Source organism: Protopterus annectens, chromosome 1.part2, assembly GCF_019279795.1.
Source record: "Protopterus annectens isolate FY-2018-M chromosome 1.part2, PAN1.0, whole genome shotgun sequence".
Taxonomy (NCBI): domain Eukaryota; kingdom Metazoa; phylum Chordata; order Ceratodontiformes; family Protopteridae; genus Protopterus; species Protopterus annectens.
Window position 1 is genome coordinate 786960706 of NC_056727.1, and position 25502 is coordinate 786986207.

The window sequence follows — 25502 nt, forward strand, 5'->3', positions numbered from 1 at the left end:
AACATTACTCAAACCGCTGAATCACTTACAAATGCCTTCTACCAGCACCTACAGGACTGCATGGATCAGGCAATCCCAAACAAAACTAAGACTCTCTGTACCAAAGGCAAGCGTCCAGTCTGGTGGACCCCAGCCATAAACAAGCTCTACAACAAAAGGAGGAAGCTACTACAAGATAGAGCAAAATCCTTGAAAGGTAAGACACCTTTGATCATTATAAGTAAAAACTAAGAGCTCTCATAAAATCATCCAAGGCAAATTTTGAGAGAAAATCGCCAAGGACTCTAAAGAGAATCATAAGGCCTTCTTTAGCTATGTTAGAAACCTAGGAGGAAACTCCCAGATATGCTCAGAATTAGTTCAAAATGATGTGAAAATTACTGAACCTACACACATTGCCAACATACTGGCTGACAGGTTCAGTGCAAAAAGGAGAGATATCTATTCCAGAGGATTGTAGCCCCCAAACATCTCCAACACCCAGGTGAGAACTGCCCTCACTAAGGCAAAAACACAGCATCCATGGGACGGATGGTGTCCCAACTCAATGAGGAATTAAACCCACAGTTAGGACAGCTGTTTAATCTTAGCCTCACCTCAGGATCAAGGAGTGGCGCACGGTGACTGTGGTCCCACTTCATAAGGGCGGTGCCTCCACAGACCCTGGAAATTACCGCCCCATTAGCTTGACAAGCCTTATCTGCAAAGCCATGGAGAGGATCATAATGGAACTCATAAATAAAGACATAGGGAACTTGCAGACTTTGGATCCAACCCAGTTTGGCTTTGTCAAAGGCAGACCCTGCCTCTTAAACTTGGTTGAGTTTTTCGAGACTGTCACCAAGGCCATTGATGAGGGAAAGGCAGTCCATACAGCCTACCTCGACCTGGCAAAGGCCTTCGACACAATACCCCACTCAGGTATCATCGAAAAACTCATCAGCTTGAATGTAAACCCATACATCACAAGATGGGTTGGAAACTGGCTAAGTGACAGAACCCACAAGGTCAGAGTTGCTGGAGCCATGTCAGACTCAAAGCCTGTCACAAGTGGTGTCCCACAGGGCTCAGTCCTGGGTCCACTCTTGTTCGGCATCTACTTTTCTGAAGTACAAGCAAACACAGGAGGGTTATGGCTGACAAAGTTTGCAGATGACTGCAAACTGGGCCATAGTCGAAAACACATCTGACACACACATCCTCCAGAAGGGCCTCACAGAAACGGATAACTGGTGCCAGAGCCATGGCCTGAAGTTAAACGCCAAAAAATGCATAGTCATACCCTTTGGGAAAAACAAGGTTACCCCTAGCTACCATATAGGTGGCAATCCACTGAGCACAGAAAAAGTCATCAGGGATCTGGGGACCCAGGTTGACAGTAGCCTTTCGTTTGATACTCATGTTGCTAAAGTAGTTAGAAAACCTTCTATCCACCTGATCATGAAGGGATTCACATCTAGATCAAGGGAGGTCATCGTCCCCCTGTACTCATCACTCATTAGACCTATGATTGAGTACAATGCCCGTTCGGAATGTATCTGACCAGACACCTGCTGCAGCTTGAAAGGCCCCAAAAGTTCCTCACCAAAGGATAAAGGGTCTCAAAAATATGTCTTATGCTGCCCGACTGAAAGAACTCCAACTCTATTCAGTCTCATACCGCTTGCTCAGAGGTGACCTGTGCCTGACATATAAGGCCATGTCAAACCCAGATTTGATGAATATGCTTCACCTCAAAAATCTAGATCCCTCAGAACCACAAGGGCGGGAGACTTAAACCTTGACACGGTTATAAATAGAACGTGCTGGAGGGACAGATTCATCACCCAGAGACTCCCTATGCTGTGGAACAAAATCCCGGTACATGTGAGGCAGAGCACCTCTCTGGCCTTGTTCAAGAGGAATCTTGACCAATGGATGGGAGATTGCAGATATACCCCAGGGATTACTTCAGTGTCACTGCTTGACAGAGGCACAGCAAAATGATAGGCATAGTTTTTATTCAAACTAAAGGGGTGGCGAAAGCCACATAACTATGGGCTAGGCTTATAAATGCCCTTGGGCAGATAGCCTAGTATGAACCTATGAACCTATGAACACCTGATGACGTCCTTAGGGGTCATTTGTATACATCCCATGGACCTCAATTACAGGAGGTTTAAGGTATCAAATAGTGAAAAACATAACTTGGCTGGGTTTCTCTTGCAGTTTTTACTGAATGGTTTATCTGTGTATCATTTTTACCCTTTGGTTTGAATATATAGTTATAATTTGAACATATATATTTCAGTTTATTTTACTGTAATTGTGTACAGTCACTGCAGTTTCATATGATGTCAGCCTTTTAAGGATACTGGTGTGTTTAAAAAGATTTTTTTTCTACTAGTAGTATGTGCTTTAGCTTTGATGAACAATTACCAGTTTGCTGTTAACTTCAGAGAAGAAAGCACTTATGAGTGCACTGGCAATTTATTGTTTTTATAAAGTGTGCATAATTTTGCATACATTCATAAACATTTGTGGTTCACATTTCATCTTGTATTTGTAGTTATAGTCCACTGGCTATAATCATGTTTTTTTTCCCCTGCTTGTGCTGTACAAAAGCAAAAAGGCCTGTCAACAAGGTATGGTTTACTTGTTCACGGTTTCATTTTTCAACAGTCAACTACGAAATCTTGCAATAAGAATTTGTTTGTGATTAGATTACTTAAAAAAAGAAAAATAGTAGCAGAGAAAGACCAATGGCGAACTCTTCTAAAAAGCATGTTATTATGCTGGGTACAGCACACGCAAGGTGCGTCATTACCTGGCATGTAGACATGAAGAGTTAGAACTTAAAATCAACTAAGTTTCAGCATGACAAACCAACTCTCTGAATACTTTTTTTTTTAATGAAGGAAATGCACAAGGACAATATGGCAGGGTACAGGGGTAGGTTGAGAATTTCTGAAAAAATACACTCTGCATCATGAAAAGATGTCATGAATCAAGATAGTTTGAAGATATTTGTATTTAATGAAATGAGTTTAGTTTCTTGCAATACAAAATTGAACATATTCGGCAGTTCTTTAAAGTACTGTTTCCAATGATCGGCTATCACTATGCACTGTTCTTTATCTATACTGGAAACACATTTTAGTTACATATGCCTAATACCCCCCCCCACCCCCAAATGATGCCAACAACTAACAGATCTCCACTTACCTTGTTCATTGGGACCCACAATCCTTGAGCAAATAGAACGAATAACTGCTGGTGCAAAACCACCAGCTGCATTCACAACAGCCACTGTAAAACATAAAAAATAAGTAACGGCAGTTATCACAAGTTAAATTTATGCGTATTTCACACCATTTGTTTCTGCAAAGAAAATTAAATTAAGAGTAAAATTCAGTTTTCATTCACGTGAAACCCACTGCCTTTTGGTCAAAAATTCAGTGAGACAGAATCATGTGAGAAGGCATTCAGGAATGCAATAATCAACAATGAACACAATCTGCAGGATTCATCCTGGCATTTATTTAAAATAACTGCAGCCTGTTTCACTGATAAGTGCTGGGCTGTAAAATTTTATGAGACACATTCCTTTGTTTATCTCCTTCATTTCTTACACAGAACTGAGCATATGCTTTGGGCTTATTAGATTACATTGCTATTCATCTAGCTTTAACTTCTACTTAAAATGCCATTATTCTGAACCGAACAATAACTCTGTACCGCAGTTCTAATCACAGAGATATTAGGATGCACATTAGCATGCTCCATACCAAACAAGGCACTCTTAACTACCTGACACAAGTGTACCATGAAGTGCAGTTTATCACAAGGACTACAAACCAACAGGGTCAGACAAAAATCTGTATACAATACTTTTCTTTTGCACAGGTGCACTGAACATTCCCCAAAAGGTTTACCAAGTAATAAAGTAGAATTTATCCACATGTAATGCTTACCCTTTCAATGTTTTCACTAAGGAGTAGTTTGTCATCAATGAACAGATTAACTGCCCATTTTCTAATAAATTACTGCCGGTTCTGAAGTAAAGGAACTGCAGTATTTCATGGCACTCACAGGAGTCAAAGTTTCACAGAACTGCAGAATCATAGAAACTATCCAATATAGGTATAAAACTACAAGCAAGACAGAGCAAAACTAGTCAGATTAATGAGCAATTAGGTCTGGAAGGAATACTTAAAAATCATCAAAATATCAGAAGCAACTTTATCAAAAACAGTAGGATATTATTTACAGAACAGGGAAACACCAATCTTTTAAGATGTGACCACAGTAAGAACAAAGCCCCTGCAAACACAGTCTAAATTTCTATTACTTTAAGCCTGCTGTTAATCATGGAGTCGAATGATGGCCGATTTATAAGAATGGACTATCGGTATTGTTTATACTCAACTCCTGCATTACCCATAACATGCGGAAACTGACAAATCACATGATAAAAGAGAGGTCAGATTAGAAGGACTGCAAAAATCAGAAGGCACAATGCAAGTAACTTATGAAAGGCTTTAATGGTAAGAGAAGTCCATAAAGAAAATGTTACAAATTTCTTTAAACAAAAAAAGTGTGTAGGCAGGAAACACACCAAGGTTTAGAATGCCATTACAATACTTTTTTTTTTTTTTTTTGCTTCTCAGCACTGGTTAAGGTGTTTGCCAAATAAGGGATTACTTAAGAGTGTCAAATGACTTGAATACAGAAATGTTTGCCACAGTTCTTTTCTGCTGTGAAAGGCCCACTGCTACAGAAGCCTGGTATTTATCTGTGATGCTGATCATTGCAAGACTGAGTTGACTCCCAGATTGGGGGGGGGGGGGGGTGGCAACAGAGCAGGAAATAAATAGGTGGCTGTGGCAAACTCGCCCCTCTAAAGGGATGTCAGAGAGTTCCAAGCTGCTGCAGCACTGCAGCCTTTGGTACAGTCTGGGTGAAATCAGGAATCTTTAAGGACAGAAGCAGAAGAGCAATTATGGTGAATGCAAATGTATAATGGAAGCATGAGCAGACCTGGAGTGGCACTGCACACTTGTTTTGGGGACTACAGAAAGGTAAGCTACAACCTGGCAGTCTTAAGGTGTCTCAAAGACAGTAAGAAATGGTCAAATACATCAGCGTTTACATGAAACTGGCAAAAATAAAGTCTATTCTGTACCTTCTATTACTTCAGAAAATGTTGATCATTTCTCAGTGGCTCAGGTAACATCTGACATGTCAAAGGTGAAAGACACCAGACAGCATAAAGAAAGCTTCATTGGGATTTACCTTTAGACTATGTAACACATATGGCATACCATCTGATAGACGTCAAAGGCACCAATCTCTTAAAGCTATACCAACATATATAACAACTCCAGGTTTAAGATGCAGAACTTTACCAACATTTCTGAAGTAGATTACTTTATATTACATGTAACTACATACAGAAAAATAAATTCTGACATAAATCAGAATGTGAATTGTTTTAAGATTGTATTACTCTATCAGGAAAGCATGTATTTTTTTTTTCATTTACAGACCTGTACCCCTCTAATAATTAAACAGCAACATACTTCAGTACTATTCACTGTCACTTAATGCACTTCTGTCTTTTGCAAACAGCATCTACTCAAAGTTATGAACAATCTTCCAAACTTCAGACAGTTGGATAAGTTTTCTTTAAACACCTTTATTAAATTATCACCAAAGACCTAAGCACATGTACATTAATAGAAAATAAACCATACTATAAATTTTCAACTTCCTGCATTATGCATTACATATATACATGTTTTAAAATAATTCTGGCTTATTCTAACATTAACTAAATTCTCTCCTTCCTTCAAACCCCACTCCACCTCCTGAACATCATTCTGCATGTACTGTTCACACAAATTAAGTTTAATTTGGCTCATTCTCTTTTCTAAAGATCTAAACTTGTTATTTTATCTCCTTTATAATGCTCATTACTTCAATTATAGTTGATTTGGGTTTTATATTGATTGGTTTTTGGCAGCAAAATAGCATTAAACTAAATGAGGCCAAACTACATCTAGGCAAATTCAGATCCTGTGTCCCCAATTAAATCAAATCACTACCTTAGTGACAGCCATGGCATTTGCTTCTTCCTACATTTCTGACACAGTACTCTGTAAGGAACTTTTTAAATCTGCCAACTCATCATATTCCCAAAAAACATGTTTCCATTTACTCCTCTCCTTCCCATCACATATTCAGCATTTCTTATTTACCAGATGTAAAACTATCTGAGGTCTGCCAGTGGTATAAAAATACCTATGCCTCAATTTCAAGCAAAAATCTTAAACCCTCTGGAGTTCATTGCATACTTGTGAGACATACAGGTATCCTCCCATTATTTCTTTGCAAACTGCCTTTCCAGTTTCTCTTTCCAATATTTTCTTCTTCTTCTTTCGGCTTTTCCAAGTTGAGGGTTGCCACAGAGGATCACCTGTCCGCTCATGATTGGCAGTGGACTTTTACGGTATCGAGTTGCCAGCCCGGTGCCTAACCTTCCACAGAAAGCACACACACTCACATCTTGGGCCAATTTAGAGTGTCCAGTCCACCTATCCCATCTTTGGGATGTGGGAGGAAACCGGAGCACCCAGAGGAAACCCACGCGACCACAGGGAGGACATGCAGACTCCGCACAGAAGGCACCCCTGCTGAGAATCGAACCAGAGAACCTCTTGCTGTGAGGCGGCAATGCTAACCTCTGTACCACAGCGGCCACCCTCTTTCCAATATTTTCTAACCTCTTCCAACTGATTCCTATATTATCATGCAATATTTTATATGCCCTACTAATGATCCCTTTTGTAACAGCAGATTATGTTGTAGTTTAAACTAAAAACTCTACCATTGCTGGTCTTTCATTTGACACTCCATAGACTTGTAGAATTCCAAAGTCTGAGCTTCTGATGCTGACGTACTATGAAGTTTTTTCTGATAACGTGCTAGTTTCCCTCAATGTTCTAAACTGGATGGACTCATCTCTCAGTCAACTCCTCAAGGAGACTTGAATTTTGATATTTCCCAGCCCATGCTTCCATATCATAAAGCCTGTTCTGTACTCATCACATTCACTATAATAGGTCTCATTTCTCCTCAGCTATTTTAAATTTATAGTGTAAAATACAAAGAAGACTAGGTTGTTCACACTGCTTCACAAACACATCTTTCCTCTAATCTCAGTATATTTTTACTAGACCTAACTTTCTTTTGTTTCTTTCTTAATTAAATGTATCTGCTTTTTTACTGGGAAAGTTGGACTGGACAAAATCCCTTTTTCAGCTTGAAAATATGTTTTGAGTTTTCTTCTTTTCATCATCTTTGTTACTGAGGTCTGTCTTACCATCATGGTCTTCTTTGATCTGTCCGCTGCTTTAGGACATCATTAGTGAAATGAATATTACCTTCAAGCTCCATGACTGTCTGTGCAAAGCCCTCCAAAGTACTTCAGGTGCTACTGATATAACAATTTCCGCACAGATTAATTAAATGTATACAGTTTGAAACATTCCTCACCAAGTTTAACTTGCAAAAGTCATTGTCTGCCTTTAAACACAAAATGCTTGGCTCTTGATATGGGAAATACCAGTCCTCCAACTGTACAAAGTGGATAATGTCCTCCATTTATAGGGTTAAATAGATCTTGTCTATTCATTGAAAACACATTTTATCTGGTTACACAGCAGCAAATATGACAATATATACTATGAATTATTTTCACAATGCCAAGTCCCTTGAAAATCAGATGACAGAAAAATGGCATAGCACTTCTAATATAAGGTACATGGAATGTAATCTTATACTGTTTTATTCTCATATTCCATGCAAGTATTTTCCGATTCTATGACTATACAAAGTTATTCAGAATGAATATGTAACTTATACAGTGGTAGCTTCAGCTTCCTCACTTTCACATACATTGCTGCAAACCTTTGAGTGAATGATATGACAGTGTCTATTCAAAACACCACACTTATACTAACTTTGAGATTTTCTTCCCAGATTTTCAAATGACTCCCTGGTCACCCGTTTTATGCTTTTCACCAGCATACTGCTCAATGCACATTCACCCCCAGCCAACATTTTTAATAAATTTGATACTAGCATGCAATCTCTGACAAAAAATAGCTTATTTTTATTTTTCTCACTTCATAAAAGGGATTTGGACACAATTTTGGCACAAATGATGAATCAATGGACATTTGCTCGCATTCTACTTTTAGTAAAATGGCTTTCAAGGCTGCCAAAGCTCTCTTCACTATTTTTCACACACACTACAACGTTCTGAAACTTAAAGGTAACATTACAGCCTTAAAACCCTTCTGGGAGTTACTTTATTATGATGAAGAAATTTAAGTTGCACTGTATAAATTATATACTAAATTAGGTGATTTAACATTAGACTGCTGACCAGTCACGAGTGGAGTCCCAAGTCCTGGGTCCTCTCTTGTTTGGTATCCACTTCTCTGAAGTCCAGGCCAACACGAAGGGACTCTGGCTGACAAAGTTTGCAGACGATTGCAAGTCGGGAGTCATAATTAACTCCCCAAGTGATGTTGACATCTTACAGAATGGCCTCACTGAGACCAACGACTGGTGTCAGAACCATGGCCTTAAGCTCAATGCCAAAAAATGTGTTGTCATCCCCCTTGGGAAAAACCTGGTACCCATGAATTACCACACTGATGGTAGTCCACTGAACACAGAAGGCGTTATAAGAGATCTAGGAACACAGGTTGACAGCAACTTCTCTTTTGATCACCACATTGCCATTGTAGTCAGAATGTTCTTCTATGTGGCACATCTCATTACTAAGGGTTTTGCATCCAGGAAGAAAGAGGTCATTGTCTCCCTCTACTCTTCCCTCATTAGGCCAATCATCGAGTACAATGCCCCATTTGGCATGTACCTCACTAGACACCTGCAACTGCAGACACCACAAAAGTACATCACAAAGAGGATCCTAGGCCTTAAACACTTGTCCTATATGGACAGACCTAAAAAACTCCAACTATTCATGGTCTCACATTGCCTACTTGGAGGCGATCTCTGCTTGACTTACAAGGCCATGTCTGACCCAGCTCTGTTAGAAATGCTACATCTAAAGAAAACCCAATCCCTCCGCACCACACACCCCAGAGACCTTAACCTCATTACCACAATTAACAGAACATGCTGGAGGGACAGGTTCATAACCCAGAGACTGCTTATGCTATGAAACAGACTTCCCATACATGTCATGCAGAGCACCTCACTTACCCTCTTCAGGAGAAATCTTGATGAATGGATGGGAAACAGAAACTTCACCCCGGGGATAACTCCAGTGGCTCTACTCAGCAGAGGCACTGGGAACGAAGGTCAGGTGGCACTATGTCGGAAAATCCTAAGGGCTAGGCTTGTAGAGGCCCCAGGGCCATTAGCATAGTACACTATAATGAATAGACTGATTAAGAGACAACTCATTAACCCACCTTGGGCATAAATGACAGATTAGTACAATGGGACACCCTGTCCATAGGCACAGCCATAAGGGCTTGCAACTCAGACACCCATTTTGCAGAAGTAAGGGCCAAAAGAAGAACACTCTTCTAAGAACAATTCTGTAAGAAAGCTGAAGAAGCAGGCTCAAAAGAAACCAGAGTCAATTTCTCTAAAACAAAATTAAGATTCCAGAAGAATGGACAGGCTTCCTGGGAGGCTTAATTGAAGGATGCCTTTAAAAAACTGTCTGATGTCAAATCTAGAGCCCCGGGGGGAGGGGGGGTTCAAAGGCAGACAAGTAGAGATAGTTGAAAGGTAGGCCTCAACAGAAGAATATGCCAACCCAGCATTGATCAATTCATACAAATGAGACAGAACCAAAGGAACATTCACAATAAGTGTATCCTAGTTAGGAGAGACACCAAACAGAAAACCTCTTCCATTTGGACAAATATGACTTTCTTGTAGTGGGTTTCCTGGCCTACTGCAGAACCCTAAGCACTTCCTCAGAAAAAAAGTGTCTAAAGGGGATCAAAATCCTATCACCTACAATAGCAGTTGAACAGTGGACAGGTGTGGATGGATGAGAGCCTCCTTTGTCTTGTGTGAGGAGGTCCAACCTGTGATGTAACTTGTGATTACTACCCTTGGCTAAATGCAGAATTAGATGGGACCAATGCTGTCCCGGCCAAAAAGGAGTGAACAAGATTTTTGGGAGCATCCTGTTTTATCTTGATCAGGACCTTCTGAATTAGAGGAAGGAGAGAAAAGGCATAAAGAAACACCTCCTTCTAAGAAAAAGAGGGTGTCCACCCTTCCATGCCAGAGGACATGGGACTCTGGTGCAAAAAAGAAGATGTCCGTTTAGAGGGCAGGCAGACAGATCTACTTGAGGAGTAACCCACTGGTGGACAATGTCCAGAAACACATCCCTGTGAGGCACCCACTCGTGGGAATGTGTTATGGACCTGCTCAGAGAATCTGCCACTGTGTTCTGATCCGAGGGAATGTTAACTGCCTGAAGGTCACCTGATACTGGATAGCATGGTCCCAGACCTAAAGGTCTTATCTGCATACGAGATAAGACATTACCCCCCCCCCCCCTTGCTTGCTGATATACCACATCACTGTGGTATTATCTGTGATAATCTTGAGGGGCCCTGGAAGGAAAAGAGAATGATAAGTCTGAAGAGCTAGAAGATCTCTCATCTCTTTGACATTGATGTGTCTTTCTTTTGTCAAAGAGATCAAAGGTCCTGCACTTTCAGTGTACCAAAGGACGTCACCTACCTCATGTCTGAGGCATCTGTGAAGTTCCTGATAGGGAATAGGAGGCTGAAAAGGAAGTCCTGAGTTGCGGAACAACTGAAGAATCTACACTGATGTTTCAGCTTGAGGCATGGAAGGAGGAGGACTAGAAATCTAAAGGATGGGAATGCTGAAGCCAAACTGACTTTAGAAACCACTGGAGCTTGGCAACAAACAAATAGGAATGGTGGAAGCCATGTAACCCAGAGCCCTCAGAAACAATACCTGTGTAGCATGGTGGGTTAATGCAGTGTGCTACAGTTGAGAGGGGCCTGGATTTGAGACTTGGCGGAGGTGTTTATTTAAGCCTTTGGACAATATTCCTCACTTAGGCATAATAAACTTTCACCAGCTGGGCATCAACCCATATGTTACCAGATGGGTAGCTAACTGGCTCACTGAGAGAATGCACTTAGTCAAAATAGGGGAAGCCACCTCTAGTAGTAGACCTGAAACAAGTGGCATACCCCAAGGATTGGTCTTGGGGCCTCTACCATTTGGGGTATACCTTTCTGAGGTGCAATCCAAAACCAGTGGTCTGTGGCTGACCAAATTTGCAGATGATTGCAAGCTGGGCACTAGCATAAATTCCCCTAGTGATGTGAACATCCATCAAGAGGGCCTTACCCAAACTACTGACTGGTGTCAGAAGCATGGCCTCAAAATGAATGTCAAGAAATGCATCATTATCCCCTTTGGGGAAAATGGTGTCCCCACTAATTATCACCTTAATAATGTACTAAGCATGCAATCAGTAGTGAGGGACTTGGGCACCCAGGTTGATAGCAACCTGACTTTTGACCACCACATTGCCTCCACTGTACAGAAGGCTTTCTACATGTCCCACCTCATAAGTAAGGGTATTTCATTCAGGAACAAGGAGATCATAACATCCCTGTACTCCACCCTTATCCGTCCCATTATTGAATACAATGTCCCCTTTGGCATGTACCTGGTCAAGCACATGTAGCAGTTGCAGAGACCACAATGGTTCCTGACCAGGAAAATTCAGGGTCTCAAACATCTGTCCTATACAGATAGGCTAAGCGCCCTGGCCTTCTACTCAGTCTCGTACATTAGAGAGGCCAAAGTTCAAAGAAGAGAACTTAAAATACCAGGAAGCAAGTGAGAAACGTAAAATCTTCCTGAAAGGGGAATGAATAGATAAGCATCCTTCAGATCTGGGGGAATTAGAAAAGCCTGAGGAAGTAGCAGAAGAAACAAAATTTGAAGAGAGCATCCAAAAGAAATGGACTTTCAAAAAATGTGTTTAACTGAAAGTGAGCCAGAATGTCTCCAGGTGCCTTCATTCCTGGGGACCAAGAACATTTTGGTGTAAAACCCATTCCCCCTCTGAGGAATTGGAACGTTTTGAATGAATACTTGACCCAACAGGCCCTGAACCACCTGTGAAAAAAAGGGCAGCTGTTCCTGAGGAGGCTGAGGAATGCCCAAAAAAGTACAGTTTTGTACCTACCATAAATGTAGATGTTCGAAGATCCACATTGCTGCAGTCCTGACACTTGGGTAGTCCGCTGTCCCAGTCGGCCCGAATACCAAAGTATAAGGCTGACGTCGGTCACGTCAGGACGTCAGGGTACAAATGCGCATGACCGACGTCATTTCCTCAGTCTTTTCTTGCCCCAGATGTCAGAAGACCCTAAAAAGATAAGGCCAAACCAAAAAACAACAACACACCAAAACACCCCTGTACCAAATATATGTACAATATATACAAAGTCAGAAAGGTACAATCCTACCCACACAAACACCCCTAAACACAGAGGGGAAGGAGGATTGGACTGCAGCAATGTGGATCTTCGAACATCTACATTTATGGTAGGTACAAAACTGTACTATGTTCTTCATCTCACATTGCTGCAGTCCTGACACTTGGGTAGAATCCCAAAGCAGAGGTAAGGGAGGATGGCAAATCACAAAGAAGCAGGAGCTGACAACATGCCCTGTAAAATAGCAGTGGCAAAACCAGCCCTAGATTTAGAGTAGAGAGGAAGGTGGTAATGCTTAGAGAAGGTATGCACTGAACTCCAAGTAGCTGCCTCCAAAATATCCTTAGTTGCCACCCCTTAGAAATGCTGTTGAAGTGGCAGTAGCCCTAGTGGAATGAGGCCTAATCCCAGCTGGAATCTCCTTGCCATGATGGGAATAACAGAAAGTAATACAAAACCCAATCCACTTAGAAATAGTTTGTTTTGACACAGGCTTACCCTGAGAACTCAAAGCAAAAGAAACAAACAACTGCTGAGACTGCCTAAAATCCTTAGTCCTGCTTAAATAATAACGTAATTGCCTGTGTACATCTAAAGTGTGCAAAATCTTTTCCCCCTTATTTTGGGGATCTGCATAAAAGGTAGGCAAATGAATAGTTTGGTTTAAAACCACACTAGAAACCACTTTAGGCATAAAGGAAGGATTAGTACGTAAAGATACCCTATCCTTATGTAAAATCAGGAAAGGCTCAACCGCCATAAGGGCCTGCAATTCAGACACCCTTCTTGCAGAGGTAATGGCTAACAAAAAAGCAGTCTTCCATGACAAATATTTCAATTCAGCAGTAGCTGCAGGCTCAAAAGGTTGTAGAGTGAGTTTCTCCAACACAAAATTGAGGTCCCAAGCAGGAGTAGGAGCTCTACGTGGGGGTCTTATATTCTTTGCCCCTCTAAGAAATTGCTTGAACAAAGGATGAGAAAACAATGGTGGGTCACAATCATAGTGAGCTGAAATTGCTGCAGCATGAATCTTAATGGAAGAGAAAGACAAACCTGTGTCCAATAGCTCAGTAAGATATTGAAGAGCCACACTCAAATTTGGCTCAGAAACATCCAAATCCTTTGCTGCACACCAAAATAAAAATCTCTTCCATTTCCTGCGTACACTTTCCTTGTACTAGGTCTTCTGGCTTCCATAATCACATTCAAAACTTGTTGAGGACGCTGAGACCTGCTATGGTTCAAAACAGAATATGCCAGGCTGTTAGATGAAGAGAGTGAAGCTTGACATTGAGTAGATGCCCGTCCTTCTGAGACAATAGGTGTGGAATCAAAGGTAAGGGCCATGGAGGCTTCCTTACCAGACTCCTCAGTAATGGGTACCAGTGCTGCCGAGGCCAATCTGGAGCTATTAAAATCATCCTTGGCTCGTCTTGTCTGACCTTTAGGAGTACCTTTGGGAGGAGAGGCAGAGGTGGAAAGGCATACACATGAAGATTTTTCCAACTGAAAGAAAGAGCATCCACTTTCCAGGCTGTGTGATGAAACCTTTTAGTGCAAAACTTTGGCAGCTGGTGGTTTAGTGGAGAAGCGAACAGATCTATGTCTGGAGTTCCCCAGGACACTGTCAATGTCTGAAATACATGAAGATCCAGTTTCCACTCGTGGGGATCCATGATTTGCCTGCTTAACACATCTGCTAAGGAGTTCTGTGCTCCTGGCAGAAACCTTGCTTGAAGATTCAGTTGCAAGCTTAGCAGTCTCCCACAAAATCATTGCTTGCCTGAATAGAGGATAAGAATGTGTTCACCCTTGTTTGTTGATGTACCACATGACAGTTGTGTTGTCTGTTAGAATCAACACCTGCCCTGGAAGAAGTAAATCCTTGAAAGCCAGTAATGCAAACTGGACTGCTAACATCTCCTTCATGTTGATATGTAGATGCTGCAGTCTGGCAGGCCACTTGTCTTGTATCCACTTTCCATTCAGATGAGCTCCCCAAGCTGTGTCTGAGGCATCTGTCGTTAGAATCTGACTCGCCTCTGGCCGGGTCACAGAGAGTCCCTTGTTCAGGTGACATTCCTGAGCCCACCACAAAAATTCCTTTTGAATGCAAGGTATTATTTGAATGACAGTGTCCAAATCCTGGCAGTGCTGTGTCCATAAATTTTTGAGATACCATTGTAGCTTCCTCATATGCAGTTTGGCATTGGGAAGCACCAGAATACAAGATGCCATGAACCCTAAGGCTTGAAGGACTGTCCTTGCAGTCAGCCCCGACTGATGAGATAGTTGATGGAAGTAAAGAGAAAGATTCTTTTGTTTGTCCGGGGTTAAAAAGGCCATCTGGGTTGCTGTATTCAGTCTCACACCCAGAAAGCACATGTCTTGAGAGGGTACTAGACTGGACTTTATTTCGTTCACAGAATACCCTAGGCATCTTAGCACTGCTATCACATATTCCAAATGCTGAAGAAGGTCCCTTTCTTGAGCCAGAAGCAGGCAATCGTCCAAATAAGGATAGATTTGTATTCCTTTTAGCCTGAAGAAAGCTATCACTGGAGCCAGAACCTTTGTGAATACTCTGGGCACAGTAGATAAGCCAAAGGGCAATGCAGAGAACTGATAATGAGAATTCCCAGCTCAGCAGATACTTCCTGCAAATTAGACTGATAGGAACATGAAGGTAAGCTTCCTTGAGATCCAAAGTTACCATCCAGTGATCTTTGCCCAGCAGAGGTAAAAGCTGTTGTAGCGTCAACATTTTGAACTTGGGAATGTCCAGATAAGTGTTGAGGATAGACAGATCCAAAATTGGTCTCCACGTGTTCCCCTTTTTTGGTACTAGGAACAGGCGAGAATAAAATCCTAGGCCCCTTTCTGGCACAGGAACCGGCTGAATGGCCCCTATTTGGAGTAACAGAGAAATTTGCCTTTGAGCCTCTTTCCTTTGTTGAGGAGGAATGTCTGGCATGCCTTTGAAAGGAGGCAAGGTATGGAAATAAAACCTGTAACCGTGGTGAATGATATCCAATACCCATCTGTCTTGGGTAATTAAACTCCAGTTTTCTTTGAAAAGTGCCAACCTTCCTCCTAAAGGTGCTGCCAGACGAGAAGATTCTGGCAGCTGAAAAGGCAGGTCATTGGGTCTGTTTACGAAAGGACTGACCCCTGCCCTCACCAGAAGACTGAGCAGGTGAACTCCTGTTCTAGGCCTAAAAGAACTTTGAGCTCTGCCCGTCTAGACCTACCCCTAGACTGGGAATCATAAGCAGGATATGTCCACCCCTTGGTAGGCCAATTTCTACTAAACTTGGAGGCTGAACCTGGAAAAATCTTTAACAGTCTGCATAGACTTAGCCTTGTCTTCCATTTTCTTTAGAACTGCTTCCACAGGCGAACCAAACAACACATCAGATTGTAAAGGAGCATCTAAAATCCTTGTCTTCACATGCTCAGCTAAATTCTGATCCCTCAGCCAGGCGTGCCTGCGAAGAACGAACCAGTGGCAGCCACCCTCGAAGAGGCCTGCACAGCATCAAAACCACATTGCAAAGAATGCTTACCCACCTGTTCAGAAACATGAACTAAATCCTGCAACTCTTTACACTCAATACCTTCCGCCAAAGCATCTACCTTAGACTTTAATTGTGAAAGGAGATAATTTTGGTACTTCAACATGTGAAACTGGCAATTCAAAGCTCTCATGGCCAAAGTGGAAGAAGTATACACTTTCTTTCCCCATCTATCCAAAGCCCTTGCCTCTTTATCAGGAGGAACAGGATTTTTAACAACCGAAGCCTTAACACCTTTAGGCCCCTGAGAAACAGTTTCTGGGTCTGCCCTAGGACTCTTAAAAGATACTTATGAGCTTCAGGCACCCTATAATATCTATCCGGTTTAACTGGAGCAGGAGGCAAAGAATCAGGGTTCAGAGAAGCTTCTGCAAAAACATCCTCCACCACATCTAGAACAGGAGGTATAGCTAAAGGCCTATGCTGGGGTAGAAACAAAAATTCCCTAAGCCTTTTCCTGGAATCAGAGAAATCCTGACCTTCCCATTTAAAATGCTCCCTCATGGAATGAAGAGTCTCTGAAAATGAAAAATCCTCAGGAGGAGAAGCAGAAGGAGTAGAATCATCTACATCAGAATCAGAGTAAGGAGAATACTCCTGCAAGTCTTCAGCCGAAGACTCAGAAGCATCCGAGCACTGCTCAAAACTCCCAAGCTCAGGTTCCACCCTAGGCCTCTTATCAGGAGGGGGCATAGAACCTCTAATCATTGTAATCAAATCTTCTGCCATCTTAAGCATATGCTTCTTAGGTACAGACCCTGAAGAACTAGGGGTAACACCTGAAACAAAACCTGGCCTGCCCTGGGAGAAGCCTTGGAAACAGCAGGAGGGCCTAACCACCTTAGGAAGGGAGGGAAGAACAGCTACCTGAGAAGCCCCTTCTGGCCTACCTCCTGAGAGGTCACATCTTGCAGTAATAAAGTCTCTCCTGGGATTCCAAAGAAATTTCTGGCTGAACCTCTGGCTCCACCGAGCCCTCTAAAGAACAGGCGTCCGGTACTGGCGGTTCTTCCAGCCTAGGCTTTGCTGTTTTGTCCTTGCGCTTTTGAGCATCCGGCGGCATTTTATAATGCTTCCCAAAACTAACCTGGCACAATCTAATCTTCTCTTAATAGTGCGTTTGTTAAATCTAGCACAAGAGCGACAGCCAACAACGTCGTGCTCAGGCCCTAAGCAAGGTATACACAAGGTATGGTAATCCCTATGAGGTATCTGTTTCCCACAAGAAATACAGTTATTCACTTTTCTGACATCCGGTAAAATACTGAGGCAAAAAACCAAAATATTCCTTGGATTCGGTCTGAAACTCCGACAAAATCTCAGAACGCCAACCTGCACTTGCAAAACTGCTTCTGCATCGGACCAAAAAGACTGAAATGGCGCCGGTCATGCGCATTTGTACCCTGACATCCTGGCGTCAGACTAGCCGACTGGGACAGCGGACTACCCAAGTGTCAGGACTGCAGCAATGTGAGATGAAGAACATCAGGGTAAGACATTTCCAAACCATGTAATAACCCTGGCAAATTACAGAAAGAACCTAGGAGTCTTGGGTGAACTTTACCCAGATAGGAAAGAACAGGGAAAGGCACAGAAAAAGAAGAATGTGACTGAGAAGAACTGGATAGTCAGACAGCACCTGGTTTGTCATGAAAAGGAGGCTTCTGTGGAAGAGAAGTTTGGGTAGCCTTAGCAGGAGGAGTCCTTCTACCACCCTTTTTACCCTCGGTGGGAGAGCAAGACCGTCTATGGACAAAGGCAGTCTAGTTAGGATAATTCCCCTGAAAATAGGGAGCAGGTGAACTAAAAATATGCTTCAGCTCCTGTAAGGCCTTACCCTTTACTTGCAGGGACTTAACTCCGCAGCAGCATCAAACAAATGTTTACTTTGCAGAGGAGCAACCATAAGTTTAGCCTTGATATCATCAGGCAAAGGCTAAAGTATGAGCCAGGAATACTTCCTCAAAACACAGCCAAAGGCAGCAGCCATAAATGAAGCATCAGTGGCATCATAGCTGCACTTAATAGAATGGTGAGCAACATGGGAGGGTGTTCCTATCAAGGCAAGAGCAGGGGCCTTCTCTTCAGAATGAGGAAGATCCAAAATGGCTTGACAGACCTGAGAGAGGAGCCAATACATAACTGGTCATGTGTGCCTGATAACTCACAGCTCTAAAAGCTAGGGTAGCAGACGTATACACCTTCTTACCTAGCTTCTCCATGGTTCTCCTGCCCTTATCAGAGGGAAGCAACTTAGCTGAAGGAAGCAATTTAGAAGACTTATCAGAAGCCACTGATACCACAGAAGGGTTAACAGAAGGACACTTAAATTAGCAGTCATCAGGCACTTCATAAAACCTATCAGGTTTCTTGTGAGCATGAAGTTGGAAGTCAGAAGTCTGAGAAGCATTGGAAAAAACACCCAGGAGGGCAGCATAAACCAGAGGAACAACAGACGGCTTAGAGGACTCCATCTGCTAAAGCTCAAAGTACCTCCTCTGAACATCAGACACCTGAGTATAGTCCCATTTGAAACATTTTATTATTTTGGAAATGGAATCACCAAACTAAATCTCCTCAAAAGGAGAGTCAGAACTGATAGACTCTTCTTCTGTGGAACCACAGTCTAATGGAGAAGGAATATGAAAGGAATAAGTGACTCTTCATCAGAATCAACATCATCATCACCATCATCGGAACCCTGCTCTTAACGGGGGTAGAACACCAAGGAGGAGGAGGGACAGAAACCTCTATGGAGGCTCCAGGGCAATAATGGCATTAAACAGGCCTTGAGTGAAATTTTGCCATTCACTCTGAGGATCCATAGCAGCAGACAAAATGGGCTCAGTCTTCTGCTTCTTTTTGAGTTGTATATCAGCCTTAAAAAAATTAGGAGGCTCTGCCCCCTGATGACACTTCATAATGGTAGTCGGAACTGCTTCCTTCACTAATATCTGAGGAACACCCCTAGGCCATTCAGTAATTATCAGCTGCAGTTCCCCCTGTATATCCAAAGCGGATGTCAGCAAGGACTCCATGGCCGTGCATGGAGTCTGATTCATGCCTGCCTCAAAAGTGGTCATGACGGAGGAATCCAAGGAGGAAACCGAATGGTTCTCTGGGCTTTCACCAGCCTTAAGAATGACACCCTGTGGAGGCAGTACAGCCGAATAATCCAACTTACTAAGCCTTCTTAGTCTTTTTCTCAAAGATAGCTGTTCCTTGGGTCAGGGAGATACCCTCCATAGTATCTTTAGCTAACAGTTTAAGTCACTGGTTCGCTAAGTAAATCATAAGGGAAGAAAGCTAACTACATAATGACTTAGGGATGAAAGCTTGACAAATCTCATAAGTATGGTCGTGGGAAGTACCTAAACAGAACAAACACGGCTCATGACTATTTTTATGGGGAATCTGTCTTCGGCACTGGCATTTCTCCTTTCTGTATGACATGAAACCAACAGGCAGAACAAGGCAAAACAAAGATAAGAAAATCAAAAAAATCCCAAAGGGCCACTTATCAGAGAACGGTTTGGTAACCAGCAGACAAACAGGTGTTCAGACCGGCAACTGAAGATGGCATTCAGACTGGCAGCAAAGAATTTCTGAGGATGGTAAATCCAGACATCGTCTTTATGCCCTACGCCATATGCAGGAAGCACAGGTGTGACGTACAGCATACCCATTACAATCAAAAGGCTGTGGTGTACTTGCTGGACACTGGGCTGCTCTAGACAGGGGATTCCTATTGTAAAGAATACTGCAGCAAAGATATGGAAGGACATCAATACTCTCTGCAAGGGAAGACAGCATGAAGATTTCACAAAGGAGCACTGTGGAAGTTGCATAATGTTATGTCCTTAGTCATATATGGATGGGACAAAGAAAGAAAGAATTATTCAAAAGTATTTTTATTTTATTTTACATTTGTTAACCGGGAAAGTCAGACTCGAGCCAATTTTCAGCGGTGGCCTGAGGAGAAACGCTCCAGAAATGTCTTTATTACGTGGGAGGAAACCCACACAAACACAGGGAGGACATGCAGACTCCACACAGAAGGCACCTCAACTGAAAATCGAACCGGAGAACCTCTTGCAGTGAGGCGACAATGTTACAGCTGCACCACTGCACTATCTGAACCCAAAGTAGTGTAAGGCAGGGTTAGGGCAGTAAAAGAGAAATAACGGAGCAACAGAGAGGCATGTAATGCTGAAAACTCCTCTATTCATTCCTTCATGTGGCTCCCCCCTTTCCATACAACTCCCCCCAGAAATGGTGTATTCTAAGAGTTTGCTAATCATGGCTATGTGTTCTTATTCAGTCAGATTATGACAACAGTGGCAGATTTTTCCAGAACAGTGTGACATAACAGTCCACAAGCTTAAATATGTTTGTGTGAATAAGGAAGTACACCAACGGTTCTGCAATTCAACATGGGGTAGAAAAGAAGTAGCAGAAATCTTCCAGAAGGAAAACAGTCAGTAACAGACAGTGAAGAGATATTACAGACATCTAAGGAGATAACTGTAAAGACTACAGATGGGGGTCAGCTAGGTGGCCTCAGGCCAAACTTCTAAGGTTTTCAGACTGTTTTGCTGGGTAAGATGCAGCTTGTGATTCTATAAAGAGAGATGAACATTATACAAGTATTTCTGCAAACTGTGCTGCAGAAAGAGCTGGATTTCCTTAGCCCTAAGTTAGGAATGGGGGTCCCAAGGAAGGATCACAGGAAATCAGGAATTCTGCTGCCAGTGGTCACCAGCAACCTAGGGCTATGCCTGTAAATAGGACTGAGGCGGCTGAAGTTTGCCATTCCGACTGTCTACTGGCAATGGTGTCAAGGACAAAAATTCCAATTTTAACAGCAAAACAGGTTGGCAAAGGCAATATTTTACAAGACATATAACACACAGTTAAAGAGTGGAAAATGGAATAGGTGGTCATTTTTGACTTGCTTGACTCAGTGGTGCACTGGCAGAGGATTTGCATCAGTCAGTGGCAAAGGCTCTCCTAGCACCATTAATGGCACTTAGGAAATGTAGGCCATCAAATCTGGGCTGAAGTTATGGCGGTAACTAGGCTCTGTATAGAGGATAACAGTCACAACCCAAAAGAATCAAAAGCAAGTCTTGCCAGTACTTATTGTCAGCAATGCCCTAGAGAAAACCGGAATATAATCAGCACTTTTAGCAACAAAGACTGATTGAAAAAATTAGCTGGAAAGTAAGGTATCCTAATATTTGGCTGTAGCAAGAGCAGACAGAACTCAGCCAGCCATTACTGAGGTGAAGCAGAGAGGGATTCTCAAGCCATGTTTGACCTTTAATGCCTCCACATGCAGATAACTGTTGTGCAGGTTTGAACATAATGCAGCGAGCACTAATCAGCTTCAAGGCAAATTACGTACAACTTTTTATATGAACTGTGTGTGTGTGTGTGTGTGTGTGTGTGTCAGCCTATATGTATTTTATGCTTATCTGCAGTATTTTATGTATTATTTACCTTTAACTGCTTGTGGCTTGCATTTATAATAATATTTATGTACTTATTTATCTGAAAAGAGGGTAATCATTATTTACATTGTTGGTTAGCCAGCTGTATAGTACACATCTCCCATTAGGCTGTTTAAGGCCTGCTACCAGTGAAAAACTATTAATTGGTGTATTTCATATTTGGCTTGATTTAAGAGCAGCAGGTATCTGAATGTCTTTGGCTTTTCCAAGGTGGTAGAATTACTACCATGACAGGAAAAAGGCTGGGGGGAATTGGCCCTTCCTAGATATTGTGCATGTACGCGTGTGAATAATATTTTGTGTGACAGGCAATTACCATGGCTATAGGGGTACTGGAAGACACTGGTTCACAGACAGAACAGGGACACTGAGGCCTGTGGGACTGCTTGGCTAATGGCTAAGATCTATAATTGGCCTGTATGCAAGCCCAGTCTAGGTGCTGAGGTTGGAAGCCTTACCTAACAACAGTGTACATTTCCTTTATGCTCTTGTGGCCAAGTTGTACTTTGTAACCTGGTTATTGAAACATACTCACGTGCACTTTCTTGCTATTAAATCACCTTTGGCTGGCAGTTGTGGAATTCAAAATTTATTGGTGTCAGCCATCTTGACAACAGCTTGTGGCATGCTGCTAATTGGTGATCCTGGCACATTTGCACCATTTAATTCAGGGAAAGTGCTGCCAGCTCCCCATCAAATTTAGTGGCACTGATTTCAGCAAAGTGTCGCATTTACCGATTCAGAGTTTTACAACCCTATCTACTGTGTCTCAGCTGTAATGTTTAATAAAGCTGGGACTGAAAGCTGAGGCATATTCCAGATGGAAACATTGCTGCTACTCTGTTAACCTCATTACCGGGAACACTGTTGGGATTCTAGAGATGAAAGATTGTTTGAATAGATAAGTACTCTAACCAAAACACTTGCTGCTTTGCAGTTTAACTGATTTAATCAGGAAACCTACCTTGCTGCTTCAATTTATTTTTACAAATATTATGAGCTGACCCGACTTGTACGAAGGACTAACACTGTGTAAGCATTAGCAGACTGCCACAGAATGGTGGTGTTATTTTACGTGAAATAAAGAATTGTTTTCTTGCATAATGGCCACTGGCTAGCTAAGAGGGAATTGATACTCAAACTCACCAATCAATTATATGCAGTTGATGGATGTCAGAATGGACTACTGTAATAGTTAAATACAGGTGACATGAAAATTCCCTGTTTTTATAATTACAAATATCATTTGAGTGAATTTTTGCATATTGGTTTAACAACAATATAACAAAGCATTAATTACTGCTGCTGCAATTCACCTCCTACAACAAGTTAACTTTTAATTCCAATATATTCTTCTGTTTAACTAAAACAATATTTGCTGAATATCAGTTTACACTGTACAACTGAATTTTTAGGCTTAGTGAATTCAGTCCTTACCTCTGTTACGATCTTTGTCTCCTTTTTGTTTCTCTGTTTGCTCTGTTTATTTTACTTGTTGCTGCACTTTAAAAACATTAGCACTGAACTGAATCTAGTATTATTTGTGACTTTTGGAGTTTATAGTACAGTTAATCTTTTGTCTAGAGAGGCCTAGCTGTTTCTTCATGGGAAGGTCTGTTTGGTCTGATCTGGCCAGAGTTACTGCTACAGGGCTCTGTTTTTTTTTTTTTGTTTTTGTTTTTTGATTGCATAATTTGGCTAGTTCCTGTTTCTCTGCCTTAAATAGTGTTTAAACCAGTTTGTGCTTGTTTGCTCAAAGCTGTTTTTAGTCAAATTTGATCGAAAGTTTGTTTGTTTGTTTAATTTAACTGTTGAGGTTGCCCACTAAAGTGTGCTAGCCTGTGTAACTGATTTATCACTGTTTCTGCATTTTCTGTGTGTTTCTATCAAAAAAACAAAAAAATAATCCTTGTTTTCCCACCTCTCCTCGACTAGTTTAGACCAGTTTACAGGCATTGCTGTATTCTGGGCTGTGGTGTAGTTCCTGTGTTGTCCATTACCTTACTTGGATAGAAGGAAGTTTCTTTGCTCACCAGTGGGAGTGGGGAGCCTTGAGCAGCCTACCTGTCCATGTAGGAGGTGACCTCAGCACAAGAGCTGTAGTGATTGGTTGTTTTGGACCATTTCTAGCTCTTTTGTAGTTCCCGGTTAAACTTCTGGCTCCGCCAAGTCTGATCTTCAAATTTTCCCTTAAGGAAGCTCTACTCTTAGTATAATCAGACTACTCACTATATTACAAGCCTAGCACTTGTTCTCAAAACTTCTCTACTAAGTAAGCACTCTCGTACTAAGTAAAGCACTACATCCACCTACCACCCCTGTGAATATCCACTTCCCTTAAAGGCACAGCACTCCCTTATACTGTTCTAGCATGTCGAGTGGTAGATTACTGGCGTCCTCTCCAGTTCAGCTGGTTAATCTGGGTATCTTGAGACAATGCTACAATTGTCTCATGTACACAGACAACCCTCTCCTCCACCCAACAAACACAAATACATGTGAGAGATGCAACTATATAGCCAAACTGGAGGCTGAACTCTCTCAACTCAGGGCTGGCATGACCAGACAGGAGGAGATGGTAACCACACACACAACAAACCCAGTCCCACATAGACCTACCACAACTGCAAACCAAACACATAAAAACACAAAGACATACTCGGGGGCTCTAATAAAAAACTTACCAAAACAACAGAGGCTCCCAAAGCAGACATCCAAAAATCCACCACCTCAAAACAAAACACATGCAACACATACTTCAATAAATCAGTGTGTCAACCAATCACAGCCCTTAAGGCCAAACACCATGCCCGATACACTAGTAATAGGTGACTCTATAGTCAGACACACTGATGTCCCGCTTACTAGGCTGAACAAGGAGAGGGTGACTGTGAGCTGCCTATCGGGAGCTAGGATCCGCCACATAACACACACACTCAGGTCACTCCAAAGCAAGTACAAATATGACTCTGTCATTGTCCATGCTGGCGTGAATGACCTGAGATGTACCTCCCTGGACTACATGAAAAGAGACATAGAGGAGCTCTCCGATTATGTAGCCCAGGCTGGTATGACCCTGACCCTGAGCAGCATCTTGCCCTCACCAAGAATGATGCCACAATACAAAGACAAGATGATCAGCTTTAATAATTGGGTCAAGTACTGGTGTCATTCTAAGGGGATCCAATGTCTGTCTGCCTGGGATGACATGTTGGACAAGCCACGCTGCTTCGCAAGGGATGGCTTACACCTGTCACCACTGGGCTTCCGGATATTAGCTAAGGCTCTTGCCACCCATATAGTGCCTTTTTTAGGCAAGGCTCAAAAGACAAACCCACATCCTTAGAAAACAAAAATGGAAAAAAACTAAGGGTAATGCTGCTCAACGCCAGAAGTCTAAATCTCAAGATGCAGGCACTCAATGCACTCCTCAGCATGGAGAACATCGACAATTGTGCAGTAACTGAAACCTGGTTCAAGGCTCCTGAGAGCACCCCAGCGCTACCAGGCTATACCTCGTATCATGCTTTTCGGCCCCAAAACCCGGGCCGAACCACAAAGGGAGGGGGGAGTGTCCATATTCATCAGGGACACCCACACCTCCAGGTTAGTAGCAACACATGAAGCATCAGAGACCATACAGATGCAACTAACCATAGGCAAAACTGCTATACAACTGGTAGCATGTTACAGACCACCCTCCCAATCTCAGGAACCCCACTCAGCCTTCCTGAAGACATTGGAGGATATGAATGTATCACAAAATACCATCATACTGGGAGACTTCAACTACCCAAACATAGATTGGGTACATTATTCTAGCCCTAACACCCTAGCCCAAAGGTTCCTGGAATTCATAAATTCAAATGCACTGG

General features: G+C 42.3%; 1 protein-coding gene across 1 annotated transcript in view; it reads right to left on the minus strand.

Annotated features, from left to right (window-relative positions):
• The window catches only part of LOC122791256 (proton-coupled folate transporter-like), a 1313896-nt gene that overhangs the window by 908468 nt on the left and 379926 nt on the right, over positions 1–25502 (minus strand). Inside the window, exon 5 of the mRNA XM_044058932.1 lies at positions 3205–3288. Coding sequence (XP_043914867.1) covers positions 3205–3288 — 84 coding nt within the window. The remainder of the gene's footprint in view (positions 1–3204; positions 3289–25502) is intronic.